This window comes from Neolamprologus multifasciatus, chromosome 7 (assembly GCF_963576455.1).
Source record: "Neolamprologus multifasciatus chromosome 7, fNeoMul1.2, whole genome shotgun sequence".
Taxonomy (NCBI): domain Eukaryota; kingdom Metazoa; phylum Chordata; class Actinopteri; order Cichliformes; family Cichlidae; genus Neolamprologus; species Neolamprologus multifasciatus.
The window spans coordinates 58,308,690-58,323,554 of record NC_140445.1 but is presented as its reverse complement, the minus strand read 5'-3'; the positions used below and the strand labels follow the sequence as shown (position 1 = coordinate 58,323,554).

Here is a 14,865-nt window from a genome sequence, read left to right as displayed (position 1 = left end):
AGTATTTCACTACAAACTGATTTTTCTAACATTTAGCCCATCATTCAAATTCCTCTCCTGTTAAAAAACCCAATAACCCTTTTTAAGTCATTACACATTCAAGCTGACAAGCAGTAAGGGGAAGCCCTGATTGCATTAACTTTTTCATGACCCCTTTTGTATTACTGTGCATCAGCCTGTCCTCTTTCAGAACCACAGACCCAATGACATTGTGTACTTTGGACCCCTATATGATTATATGATGTAAGCTCGCATTCATACGTAATATGTAGAGCGTCCTTATCTTTGCAGGAAAGCTGCAATGCAGCATTTCCTTCAACACACTGCAAGCCAGCTGCTGTAGAACTGGAAACCTGCTGTAACTAATGGAGTAAAGACGGCATAGGGTCTGCTCAAGAAAACTTGGAAAGCCATGGCTCATTACAGAGATACACTTCCCTGCTGTAAATGAAAGTTTAGAAATCTTGGTGTAAGAGATAGCAGCAAGTAACGCTTCTGAGTCTTTCCGAGGCATTCAAAGCTCACATTTTTTACAATCATTCCCAGCTAACTGAATTTAAAATATTGACACTGAATTTGGGTGTTTTAGGTGCTGCCACTGTCACTCACTTGATTCAGTGAATGCGCCAGACCTTGTTAGTATGAGATATTATATAATTAGAGATGATAGCGGGTGTTTGTGTGGTTGCTTTTGTTCAGCATATGAGCTTGAGATGCAGACAGAGCCTGACAGCCTATGAGTTAGAGCAGGTTTCCCCTTGATCAGTGTGTGAGCATGAATCAAAAAGAACTTCCCTTTTGGACCGTTCACTGATGGAAAAGACATATTGCAGGTATCAGTATTCTTTTTCAGAACTTGCAGTGAATATACCCTCTCTTGTGTATTCCCAGGCCAGCCCACGACATCAGCCTGGAGGAGTTTGATGATGAAGATCTCTCTGAAATCACAGATGACTGTGGGATTGGACTCAACTATGATTCTGACCCATATGAGAAGGTGAGATTCTTTTGTTTTCTCTTTTTTTAATAGTGTGTTCTATTTTCTCTGAAGACATTTAAGGATATGTTTCATTTGCTGTGCTTCGTGACACAGAAATAATTCTTCAGATTGCCACACGTGGCTGGAATAAACATGTTTACAGTGTTAAAAAAGACGTTTTTGGTCATCAGTGTTAGTGGTGTTGATGCCTTTTGGAGCATTTTTACATTTATTTTTTATTATCTGCTAAATAAAATGTTTGTAGTGTCATAAAGGACATCAAATAGGTATTTTACTAGTCACTTGGAAATAATTAACTGTTATTTCCATGTGTGTCAATGACTGGTTCACGGTCAATGAATCATGCTAACAAAACAGCATTAGCTGATAACTTCACCCTATTCTCTAAATATGGTCATGTTAGCTTACAAAGCCAATAAACAGTGAGCGATATCACTGTTTATATATCCACTTTTGCATATACAAGTTAAGCAGAGCAAGTCTTATCCCTTTCAAATGGCCATTTTAGGACATTCAAGGAAAGTTATGTGCATGTACATATGTGCTAGATCTGCAAAATAATTAATGTAATGAAATATTACATGAAGAGACAATTAGAGACTGTTATCCTAGTTGATTAATGCTAACATGAAGCCGAGAGCAGCAGAAAAATGACATGACAAAAATATAATTTTATGAGAATCAAGGGTGGAAACTGACTTCGTTTGTATAGTGATTACATGTTGAGAACAGCTTATTTGGATCTGTTATTTAAGCATCTCTGTACCTTCAGAATTGTATGTAAAGGAAGCCTTCCTCACCAGAATTGCAGTCGTTACAGTAATGCCCATATGCCTTAGATAGCTATAATACACAAGGAAGAAAATGATAGCTACAACAGCTTGGTTTCACTAGAAGAGTGAGTCACTCTCTACATTCTGCACTTTATCGTCAAACAAATTGCATACATACTGGTTCTGAACTACTTTCATCATATAATAGAAATTCAAAGCAGGGGTTCCCATAAGGATCACATTCAAGCGACTGTGCTGAAGTATAAGCAAATAATTGAGTCATTAGCTGTATCATCCGACATGTCAGAACGGCTTAGGCTTTAATTACACCATTTCTAAGAACTAATCTTATACCACCAGCCTCTATATTTTTCTCTGTCCATCCTGTGGGATATAAATGTTTTATGCTGGTGGCGTTGAGCCATGGCTGCAGCAGAGGGTGGGTGACCCAGTGCAGTTTGCTGCTATGCAGAGACAACCTCCTTTCCTCTGTCTTTTCCTCCCTCCCAAGTGTCTTTCCCTCCCTCCCTACGCAGTGTTGCTTAGAGACGGAGCTCACATCCTCTCCTCACTCTCTGCCCCTTTTCCCCTTAAAGCCTCCCTCTCTTTATTTTATTTCTTCCCTGCCGAGGTGCCTGGGAATGAGGATTTAGCTCCGGGATGGTTGGTTTTGAGGGTCAAGCTCCTGGCATAAATCTGTGCTAGATTTTGCTCTTTCCACTTTAATCCACCAACAAAACACATTATGTGAAGAGTTGGCAAAGCTGTTCTGTAAGAGAGGTGTCTTTGCATAACATCTAAGAAGACCTCCAGAGAAGGAGACTTCAGAGAGTGGATTTTACTCAAAGATGTCATAGATACACACACGCACGCGCATTCACACATGCACACACAAAGGTTTGTTTACTTGGTGCCACTCACCTCCAGGTCTTTACCTGGCAGTCTTTACTGTAAGGTAAAGACCCTACAGTATTCGGGAGAAAACCTCAACAGCCAAGCAATCCCATATGAAAAAGCACTTTGCAACATGGAAATAAAACCCCTCAATTTTAACAGGAGGAAACCTCTATCAGAATTCTTTAACAGGGAGCCAATGAAGATAAGCCAGTATGGGAAAAATGTGATGTTGCTTTCTTGTCCCTGCTGCTGCTCTCACTGCAGCATTTTAAATTAACTGGAAGCTCTTTAGGTTAACTTTTAGGACAATCCAATAATGATCAATTTAGTAGTCCAGCATAGAAGAAATGAAATCCATAAACTAGTTTTGAATTTCAATTTTAGAAATGTTGGAAATTATAAAGAGAAAGCAGTCCTACATGACGTTTTACATGGGCATTGAAGGACATATCCTGGTTAAAAATGACTCCCAAGTTCCTCACAATGTTACTTTAGGCCAAGGTAATGCCATCCAGAGTAAGTATCTGGTTCGACACAATGCTTCTAAGATTTTTAGGGCCAAATATAATAAGTTCAGTTTTATTTAAATTTAGGAGAAGAAAATTACAGGACATCCAGGCCTTTATTTCTTTTCTATAGTTTAAGCAACTAATTTATGTCATCTGGCTCTCATTGTTAAATATAACTGGGTAACATCTGTATGCAGTATTTTCTAGTAATATTAGATAATAAAGAATAATGAAAAAGGTATTGATCCCAGTACAGAACCCTGTGGAACCCCATGGCTAACTTTCATGTGTGAAGAACACTCCCCATTTCCATGAACAAATTGGAATCTATGAGATAGATGCAATCCAAACCATTGCAGTGCATTTCCTTTAATACCAACAGTGTGTTCTAGTCCCTGTATTAAAATATTAGATACGACCACAAGTACTGAGGTCTAACAGGACATGTATGGAGATGTGTTCACTGTCAGAAGCCATGAGAAGATCATTTATAACCTTCTCTAGTGCTGCTTCTGTGCTATGGTGAACCCTAAATCCTAGGTGAAACTCTTCATTCTTCTGTAGATGATCATGACTTAGTAGTATTGAAGCTACTGTACTTAATGATATGTCATTTATGAAGTCATTACTAGATAAACCCAAAGAAGTTGATTCTATTCATCTGGACGTAACGTTTTCAGTGGGAAAAACATTTCGTCTGCTATACGTCAGGGCAATATGTGATAATGATTACTTAGAAGACTGCGATAAAACTGCTCATTTACAGTTTAAGAAAAGACAATTGAGTATAATAATAAATAAATAAATAAAATGGAGGCTGTTATTTTATTTACATGAATGTTAAAACCTCCTATATTAAGAATTTTTTTGATCTTGGCACTAAATCAGATAAAAAGTCTGAGAAATCTGATACAAACTCTGAATAAGGGCCAGGTGGACGATAGATAACAGCTACAATTGATCTTTTTTTGCGTGTTTTCCAAAGCAATGCTAATAGTTTTCAAATGAATAATAACTGTCTGGGTCTTTGGTTTATTGTTAGGCTACAACAAAGTCTGCTGCCATTCCTCCACCTCAGCCTGTGCTTTGAGGATTCTGACAGTATGACTTTTGGTTGTGCTGACTCATTTAAATTAACGTATTCATCCTGGTGTAATCAGGTTTTTGGAAGGTGGTGTAGGTATTTAATAATTTACTACCATGAAGAGAGAGAGAGACCTAATGTTTAACAGTTCACACATTTTACATTTGGGACAGTTGAAACAATATTTTGTTTTCTTTGTAATTTTTTCAGCATTAAAATATTTTCAGCTGGTGTTTTGTTTATTGAGGTCATGATGAGGTCATGACATTCTGTTGGAATAATAATTATAGTCTCTGTTAAGTTAAGCTGCTGAGTGTGTGGGTCGATTGTAAGTACGTGATAATTACATTTGGGAGTATACCTAAAAATGGTTTGGATCTTGAGGACATCAGATGCAAAACAGCAGAAGCCCTGACTGCTCAGTTCACAAACAAGAAAAGCACAGGCCAGAGACAGTGTCGGTCCTCGTTATGTTACATCACTGCCCAAAGGAAGTAATCTTGCTGACATAGGATAGATTAGACACACACCCAGTTGCCCTTTGAGTGTTTGTGTATGTGTAGATAACAAAGAAAGAAGGGCAAGAGAGAGAATTTTATGCACGTCGTGCTTCACATGGTGTTTGATTCTGCCTGCATCAGTAGGGTGTATGACAGTTTGGCAGCTCCTCATCAGCAGAAACAGCAGTCTCTTCCTCGTGCACCACACTGCGCTGATGAAGAAAGAAGCTTTTGGTTTTGATGTCAGCACAATTTGCTCATATTGGGCAGCACGTCTTTGATGTTTAGGACGAACAGCCAATCTGAACAGTGAGATTATCCTGCGGCCCCAATCCCCCACTCTGATTAATTCTAATTTGTTATGGTGTTCAAGTCTTAATCTGCAGAACACTTTGGGTTTGTGGTAGGCACACACACACACACGTGACCAAATCAACGAGACACATGTGATTTCTGATCGAGGAAGCAGTTGTTCGCAACCAGATGTCAAAATTCTACGGCGCTTTTGGCCCTAGTTGTCCGTTTCCACAATCTTTAATGTCACTATTGGTTCACTTTGATGGTATTCTTTCAAGCTTTCAAACAAGAGCGACCACAATCCCAAGCCTTTTATTTGTGTATCACCCAAACAAACACACAACTCTTTTCTGCCTCGCGTTGTCCCTGACTCTTGACTTTCTGTCCTTCTAATAGCATCTCTGCCTCTCCAGAGCCCCTGATTGAATGGCATGAGCACATGCATAATTCAGTATGTGACAGAGCAGGGGTGCCTGTGTCTCAGCTGTGATGCAACTCTGATTTTAAAATCTGGAAATATGAATGATACACTGAAAGATGGAGTCCATCATGTGTCATACACTTTTACATGCACCCACATACAGACAGATAAAATTAGATAGACAGACAGACAGCCTGTACATACTTATAGTTATAGCATATTCATTGCATACCTTCATACCGTGTACATTGTAACATACCCATAATAGACCCATATTTTGTACCCTTATACCTATAACAGACCCATTTCTGTAATATATCCATATATCTATATTACTGCTAATATATATTTTATAATATATCTATATTATGGCTAAAGCACTTTCTGGATGGATGCAAACTGCATTTCGTTGCCTTGTACTTGTGACCTGTGCAATGACAATAAAGTTGAATTCTATTCTATTCTATTCTAGATAGGCGAAATTTTTCTATACTTTTACAGTTGTGCCTGTGGAAAAGAAATGTCTTTTTATACATTAAAGGAATATATAGATGAAATGAGACACTTCTAAATACATAATTCATCCCAAAACCAAATGAAAATTTATTCTGGGCAAAGAATAAAGGTTCAGCATGCCCTAAACATTTAGGGAGCTAGTGTTAATTATCTTAGATTTGTATCAGATACATGCCTTCTATAGGTTGCCGATGACATTTCCACAGCTGTCATTAGTCATGATAGTGCACAGCTCTATGAAACCCAAAGCTTCCTTTCACTCCACTGGGGAATTAGTTTAAAATGGAGCTGCCATCTTACTGATCTTCTGATATGCAGCACCAGCAGAATCAGTAGATAGAGTTAGCCATGCTGAACAAGGCTAATTAAGTCTAAGGCTCTCGTCTCTTAATTAGAGATCAAAAAGCTTATTTTCTCCAACTATTTTTTTTGTAACCGCTATGCTTCTTTGGTAACTGCTATGTAAGAACAGAGCTGTTTAACATGACTATGAATGAGGGCATGCTTGCTCAAGTCTGCTGAGTGACAGGGGAGGGACAGTCAAAGGGTTAGTGGGGATGGCCTTGGGAACTGAAGACCATGGAGATTGAATGCCGCCAACGTACAACTCTTATTTATAGTTTTTCTTTTTTTTCTCTACCTGCCTGTCTGTCAGGTGGCCTTGTCTCCTGACAGCAGGAAGTATTTTCCCTGGCAGATGTGACATTTTCACAGCTCACTGATGAATCTGTAGATTTTTACACACTCATGGAGTTATAGGTCACATATCCTCAGTGATGGATAGTAATGGTTCAGTGTTTGCTGCAAACATTTGATCGCATCTTAATAGATCATTCATGCAAAAATAGATATGTTAATTAGATGTTAATATGCAATATCACGTGTACTTGATGGGTATAGACTGAGTGTGCGTTTCAGTCGCTGTGGCACAAAGTGGCTCCATCCAGCATCAGCAGAATTGTAAGCGGTAGATGGATGAGAGAGTGAGCTTTGATTCCTCCATTAAACAGACTGCACTGAGAGGTGGAGAAACTGCTGTGCTGTCCAAAATAAACAAGCAGGCAAATCAATCCTTGGAACTCCATTATAAAATTCAAAGCAGGGGAGAGATGATTAAAGCAAAACAAAAAAAACACCCACAAATATTTGGTGGAGTGATCATGCTCTTTTTTAAAAACTTGCATTAGTGTTGGTTTTTTTACTCAGTTGTTCTAGTTCCTTAGGGTAATATTTTGTAGAGATGATTGTAGTTGAGTAGCCTCGAGTCCTACTTGAGGCATTTATATTATTTAAAATGTGTTAAAATGTATGTTCATACAACAGCCCTTCGAGAATTAGTCTCATAGTTTAGTAGTTAAGCCTGTATTATTACCTTTGCTCCATCAGTACATATTGGAACATATAGCAAAACACACAAGCAGGCCAATGAATGTGTAGCCTATGAAACCTGAAAGTCATTTACTACATTGGTTTCCGGTAAACTAGCTGAAACCTGAGACACGTCTGATTGATCCACTTTCATGTCAGCGGCCCCCACCCCTCCTTATCCTTAATCATTGCATTACGTCTCCCCTTTGTTCTTTGAGTAGTTCATCGACTTTACTGGTCTGCTGTTTGACTTTCTGAAAATGTTTTGCATTGTGACTTTGTACAGTTGTGGTCAAATGTTTATCATGTGCCTTAATGTCATTAATTTTAGGCTTTTGGTGATTTATTTGAGCTGTTCCTTTTCCAGGGTGGAATAACTGTGCAGAATATGTCTTTAATGACTTAGAAAAAAGAATTGTGTGAAAAAATTTGAATTTATTTTGGAAAAAAGTATAAAAAGTGTACATACACACCCTATATGGTTAAATATCTCAGTAGCCATCAATAATCTTCTGGAATGCTGTAGAATCATCTGTTCACCCAGGAAAAAGAAATCAAAGAAAATCATTAAAAGCATTTATGCAAAAACTGGTCTGAAGACTCAAAAATAAGATTGAAACATACTGTAAAGCTTATCTGTTGTGCTCCTTTACAGCTCTAGCACATTTATATTCTCTGTTTCAAATCACCCCATTAGACAAACCCTTAATCCAGGTCTAAAATAATTATTTTGAGTTCTCATCATTTAAAAAAAAACAAACTTATATTCTAAAAGGTAAGCCCAACAATGTCAGCTGCCATTTCAACTTTGGATTATGAGTGAAGATTTAGCCTTCATTGTGGACTTTTTTTTTGCATGCTTTGCAAGCTGTAGTTTGTATGTATACAAAACTGTAATAATTCTTTATAAAATGATTTTTCTTTGTTGTATTATTATATAAAAAAAAATAATAAAATACTCTATAATGTTTTAAATAAAATGCTGTACAAAACATTGTTGAGGGCCACACTTACCTTCTTTGGTTTTTGTACAAACACACATTCATGTATTCATGTGTGTGCATGGGAGCTGACCACTGCTGGTGTTGGTATATGTTTAGTTCTCTTTCCTTGATATTGCTCTTCTAATTTTACTGATTTCTCAGACAGGCCTGTTCTCCTCCTTGTTTCTTTTCTGTTGTCAGAACAGCTGATGCTTTAATAATATCGCTGATAATAAAGATGTGGCTCACTCTCTCTGTGTGTGTCTCAGGACTCCCTTATTCTGGAGAAGAATGACATACACCACCCAGTCTGCTCCTTTCAGGACGACTTTCAAGAGTTTGAGATGATTGATGATGAAGATGAAGATGAGGAGGATGAAGAGGAAGAGGATGAAGAGGTTGATCCTGATGCACCTCCCTCCCCCTCAGCCTCCCCTCCTCCTTCTCCTACTCTTGGCACCATAAAGAGCAGACCCACCACACTGAACCTAACCACTGCTGTGTCACAGGTAAGCATACTGAGGCTCTGATTCCAAACACATTACATCAACAAACTGTTTGACATGTGTTTTGAAATAGTTGTTTGCAATTTATCACTAACAATAGTGTTTGTCTCTCTGCCATCTTTAGGATTCACTGAACAACAATAGCAGTCTATCCCCCAAAAAAGGAAGCTGGCAGGACTCTTTGCGCAACCCAGCCTCACAGGGTTAGAACATCATTAGTTATTTATTTGAAAAAAAAATGCTGTGACTTTATACTGTATGTTTTCTTCTATATTTTTATTTGGCTTTCTATTTCACAAAACAAATATATTCTTTGTATAAGCTTTAAAACGTATAACTAATATTAAATAATAGGCTAATCCATTAATCCTATAGAAAGACCGTCCTACTGGATTTTATTCTCTAAATATCTTAATGCTATTTTTGTTTAGTAATTGTTCCACATGATAATTCTATTCAGATACTATTATGAACTGTATAACACACAGGGGATAAAAATCTATTGTACCTCCAGGTCGTCTGTCTCCAACCCACTCATGTCTGGAGGATGGTAGCCATGTGACAGGCCAGTGCCCAGCCTCTCCAATATCCCAGGTCCCAGGATCCCAGAGCAAAGGTACTCCACTAAATCAGACAGGGGAGGGCGGAAACCCCCAGTCTCCTCATAGGCCCCTCCTCTGCGACATGGAGGGCAACAGGCGAGAGAGGCCCGAATACGGTAACAAGAAGGCCATCTCAGCAAGCTTAGATCATCTCATTGATCACTGCTGTTTAGTGCTGTATTGTGATGTGAATTTGACTTCAGTGATGCACAAGAGCAGCAAAAATCTCGCATGCTGATTCTCATGAACCAAATCATATTTTTTTAATACTTAAAAAATATATATATAGATTTATGGTTTTGACAATGAAACTTTTGCTGAACTTGTTCATGCTGCTTTCCATTTTCAGCTCATTGTGGATTTCTTTACATTGACAATCATTGTTTGTTTGTTTGGTTTTTTTTGCTTTATTCTCATCTGCTCTCATTAATTGTAAACTCTTCTCACATGTCAGCTTATTTCATTATGCAATCTCACCATAATTAACTTCAAAATCACGTACCAGCCTCTAATCTCTGTTTTTTTTTTTTCACCTGTCATCATAGGCTCGTTTGGTCAACATAAGTCTCACCCATGTTCTCGTGATGCTACTGATCCAAAGGCTGATCCCTCAGTACAGACAACCAGAGCACCCTCCGTAGATGAGCATTCCCAGTGTTCGGACACAGAGGTGGACCACGATCTCAACAGCGACCACAACCACAAGCACTCAAACCGGCGTGCTACTGATACCTACACCATCACCAGTGAGTCAGGTATGGAGCCAGAGAATGACCTAGATCCAGATGGAACCAGCCACTGCTTGTCATCCACCGCACCCATTGGAGCTAACGATGGTGCAGATACACCCTTGTCTGACGAGGAGCTGGAGAAGGACTTTGACGTAGAGTTTATGTGTAAGGAGGCCTACGATATGGTTTGTAAGGAGAATCACTCATCATATGTGGAGTTCCCCTCCATTGAACCCTCTGAGCTAGCTTCCTTCTCTAGTTATGTTTCATCTTGCCGCTCAGAAAATATCGACCAGTACAACAGTTCAGATGCTCAAGAAGCGTCTAATGTGGAGGCAGCAGCTAACGACTCCACCTCTCCATCCTCAGACCCAGGAATAGCAGATATGAACCAACGGGGTTATGTGACTTCAGACCAGGACAAAGACCTCAGCTCTCCAGGCTCTGATTCTGACATTGAAGGGGAGCTGGAAGCAGCATTTGCTTGTGGTGGTCCCGTTGTCTCCAACATGATCTCATCAATCTCAGAGACAGAGCTGGACTTGACCAGTGATGAAAGTAGTAGTGGACGCTCATCTCACCTTACCAACTCCATCGAGGAGGCCAGCTCACCTACGTCAGATCAGGAACTGGATCCAGACACAGAGTTGGAGCAGGACAGTGGAATTGTTGGTCTGAAAACATCTCTACTTCTAGGTCAGCCAGATCCAATCAAAGAAGGCTCTCCTCTACCCTCTCCATCCCCACTACCTTCACCCACAATTGCTACACCATCTCCCATTGATTCACCCATCTTACCCCATGAGGCCTACGACGATGGTCAAGCTCTTACAGGGCTGCAGAATGTGTATGAAGACCTGCCCTGTGAGCACCAAGCTGACCCAGATGAGACTCTTCCTCCAGCTCAATGCAATGACGATAGTCTCTCCAGACAGATGGTGCTGCAGATAGAACCAGATCACAGCCTAGAGAGCTTCAAACGCTCCTTCTACCTGCCAGTGGGGCCCAGGCTAATGCCAAGCTCAGATGATTATGATGGAAGTGAAGGAGAGTCTGAATCTGAAAGCGAAGATGACCTGAGTGAGAACTCGGACTCTCCATGGCTGCTTAGCAATTTGGTCAACAGGATGATCTCAGAGGGCTCCTACCCAATCAGCTGTCCTGAGGAGTGTTTCAAGAGGAAAGTGTCTGTGTCTGATACCATCTCACCATCCTCCGACATTGGAGATGGAGATGGCTTCAATGATGAGGACCAAGCTAAGAAAGTTGGAATGAATGGATCACAGGAAAGAGACAAAGAAAGTGAAGAATCAAGAAGTATTAACATGCAGTCTTCAAAAGGAGCAACAGTGATAAATTCTCATCTCTATATGAGCAATCCAACCGCTGATACCATAACCCCACTGATTTTAGAGCGTTGTGCAAACAGCTCTTTGCATACTACTAAAGACTGTGACAAGAACTTTGTAGATAAACCATCTAAGAATGCGATGAGACAAGAAGATGATCCCGAGCCCAATAACGACTTGATGATGTTGGAGGGGAGGAAAGATCTCGACTCACCCAGCCTTAGTGAGAGTGTGATCAGCGACAAAGATGAAGGACGAGAAACGGAGCCCAAGCCAACGAGCCGTTCCTCAGCCTCCCTCGAGCGTATCACAGAAGTCAAACACAGCCTGACACTCGACATACCCAGTGCTCAGACTAACCGATGCTTCAGCCTCACTTATTCCACAGACAATGATGAAGAAGAGGACGATGCAGACTCTTATCCATTCCTAGGTGGCTTAAGGAAGCAGTCCCATAGAGGTAGCGACTTAGAGCTGGACAGTTCACCACCCATTGATTCCAGCGTGCAGAATCATCCCTTACCTGATCATGACCTCCCACTGTGTGAGAAAGACCTGGCTCTGAGGCAGTCAAATGAAGACGATGGACTGGCCTATGACTCCATGAAGTACACACTAGTGGTGGATGAGAATACTACACTGGAATTGGTCAGCCTTAAAAGGTATGGCCTGATATGTTTGAAAGCCAGTAAATTGAGTGTGTAGTGAGTCTGACACAAATCTGTCCTTTAGTTATGAAATTGGAACAATTTTCCTTATTGTGCACCTTATATTAACATAAACGTGCATTACAAATGTTTATTACGCCTTAAATTGGGATTCAACTTGCCTTCTCAGGTGCACTTCTGTTCTGAGTGATGACAGTGAGCTTTCAACTCTTTGCGATGAGGAGCCTTTGGACACTGCTAACGTGGACTATGGTCATGATGAGGAGGAGGAAGTGAGGCCAGAGCTTCTGAGCTCTTCCGAAGACTCTTCTCCCGAAGCTGACCTCCCTTTCTCCAAGAAATTTCTCAATGTGTTTGTCAACAGTACCTCCCGCTCCTCCAGTAAGTCATAAGCAATTCTGTTCTCTTATTTTAAGAAAGTGTTCATTCTTATCTCTTCCCGAGAGGTAAAAGAGAAGATCGAGACTGCTCTAAAATATTACCCCTAAAAATGAGATGATGCTCCAGTGGGTGTTATCTTACATTAAGGATAAGAAATGGGGGGAGGTTGGGGGGACAGTTGGCCTGGCTCTGTCCAAAAATCCTGACTCCTTCAGCATTATTTCTAAAATTATCCACTCACAGCCTGCCCTTAGAATGAATAATGTATTAGAGTTCAACTCATCACTGTCAAAATGATATACTAAGATGTGATCTAAATATGGCAGGGTGCCCACACACGACTGATGGGAGGGCTCTACCAGAACATCATCAGGCAGACCTCTTGTCTCAAGATTTATATCTCTAATAAAGGGTGATTTGCATAATAAAAAAGCTCGTTATAACAGCCCCGTTTTCATTGGATTTTTGATATAATCCATTACCCTTCATTTAGAGCTCACCTTACAGATTTGCATAATAAATGTTCCTCAACAAACAACAGGTTACAGAAAAAACAACGTTTTTTTTTTAAATAATCTCAGTCATATCTGTTTCCCATGTAGGCACAGAATCCTTTGGACTTTTCTCTTGTACCATCAATGGAGAAGAGAGGGACCAGACACACAGAGCAGTCTACAGGTAAAACAAACTCAAGCCTCAAACTAGCACTAGGTCATCCAATTGGGAGGTTGACCTCCCAGCCCATTGTTCCTTCAGTGGTGATAAGTTTAAATCATTATGCAAATGTACAGTTTATAAGCTGAGACTGAAGAAATCACGTGAGTGATGAAACATTTCTCCCACTGAAAACGTGTCCAGATGAACAGAATCAACTTTTGGGCAACGCTAATTATTTTGGGGAGGAAGACAGATCAGACATCACATGCGTCTCTTTGCCACCCATAAAGACAAAGACAAGAAGACAAAAGGCAAACAGTGCCTCGGTATTACACAGTACATGTTGTGTACAAATAATTTCACTTTTTTTTAACCATAGGTCTCATTCAAAATACCCCATCTTTACAACTCTTTGTCTTCCTCTACCCACCCTATTATCTTTCTTTCCCAGCTGTTTCATCAAAGCCTCCCACAGGGAGTCACCTAAAACCCATAAAAGATCAAAATAACTCAGGTCTATAGGAGCAGGGACATCATGTAAGGAAACATCTTTTTACAAAGGCAGTTTCCTTTTTTTCCTTGACTTCTCTGCTGCCCTCTGCAGGTTCATTCCCAGGCATGCAGATGAGCTGGAGCTGGATGTGGATGATCCCTTATACGTGGAGGAAGAAGAGGACGACTACTGGTACAGAGGCTATAACATGCGGACAGGGGAGAGGGGCATCTTCCCTGCCTTCTATGCCCATGAGATCATAGGTCAATCCAAAGAGCTGCTGGGTGAGTGCAAGAATACAGCAGCTTATTTTTTTGCTTTTTTTTTTTAAACACACAGAACGATCTCATTTTCTATGCATATTACACTCCGTAGGAATGAAAAGAAATCCAGCGTGGATTGAAACTTTCAGCGTGCAGTTTTTGGGGTCTGTTGAGGTACCTTATCACCAAGGCAACGGCATTCTCTGTGCTGCTATGCAGAAGGTAAGAAAAGCACATTTACACTTTTACTATTATGGATTGTTTACTATGGGCAGGATAAAATGTGGTTTCTCTGTGTGTTAGATTGCAATATCGAGAAAACGGACGGTACATGTGCGACCTCCCTCTCTATGTGAGCTGGAGATTAGCTTGCAAGGAGTCAAACTGATTATGAGCCTGGAGGATGAATATGAATCCCTTGATGAGGTATAAGACAAATAAACATAAATGACATGATTACTCAGGTAATCGGTTGTCCCTTTGCTTTGGGATTATGTTGCACTGCTTCATCAGTGACTGAACTCTACTTTTTTTTCTGTCTCTGTCTATATTTAGTATGACAGATGTAGTCACTTCTTCCAGATGAAGAACATCTCATTCTGTGGATGCCATCCGAGGAACAATTGGTAATCAAACATCCATCTTCTGCCCATCCTGCTGCCGCCGTACAGTGTAACATCCGACTGATTGCATCACACTGTTTTGTTCTCTCTGCAGCTACTTTGGCTTCATCACTAAGCACCCAATGCTGAACAGATTTGCTTGCCATGTGTTTGTGTCCCAGGAGTCAATGCGACCTGTAGCAGAATGTGTTGGGTATGTCCATTTTCACACCCGCTGAGGGCCGTAGCTATAAAAATTTAAAAA

General features: G+C 40.2%; 1 protein-coding gene across 2 annotated transcripts in view; it reads left to right on the top strand.

Annotated features, from left to right (window-relative positions):
• mapk8ip2 (mitogen-activated protein kinase 8 interacting protein 2) overlaps positions 1–14,865 on the top strand; it is a 28,038-nt gene that overhangs the window by 10,040 nt on the left and 3,133 nt on the right. The window contains exons 2-13 of one of the 2 annotated variants that reach the window (XM_085166015.1): positions 892–997; positions 8,618–8,857; positions 8,979–9,057; positions 9,369–9,470; positions 10,002–12,198; positions 12,374–12,585; positions 13,188–13,263; positions 13,847–14,019; positions 14,111–14,220; positions 14,302–14,424; positions 14,554–14,624; positions 14,716–14,814. In XM_085166015.1, coding sequence (XP_085022141.1) covers positions 892–997; positions 8,618–8,857; positions 8,979–9,057; positions 9,369–9,470; positions 10,002–12,198; positions 12,374–12,585; positions 13,188–13,263; positions 13,847–14,019; positions 14,111–14,220; positions 14,302–14,424; positions 14,554–14,624; positions 14,716–14,814 — 3,588 coding nt within the window. Of the gene's footprint in view, positions 1–891; positions 998–8,617; positions 8,858–8,978; positions 9,058–9,368; positions 9,573–10,001; positions 12,199–12,373; positions 12,586–13,187; positions 13,264–13,846; positions 14,020–14,110; positions 14,221–14,301; positions 14,425–14,553; positions 14,625–14,715; positions 14,815–14,865 lie in introns of both variants that reach the window. The other variant, XM_085166014.1, reaches the window with a different exon arrangement.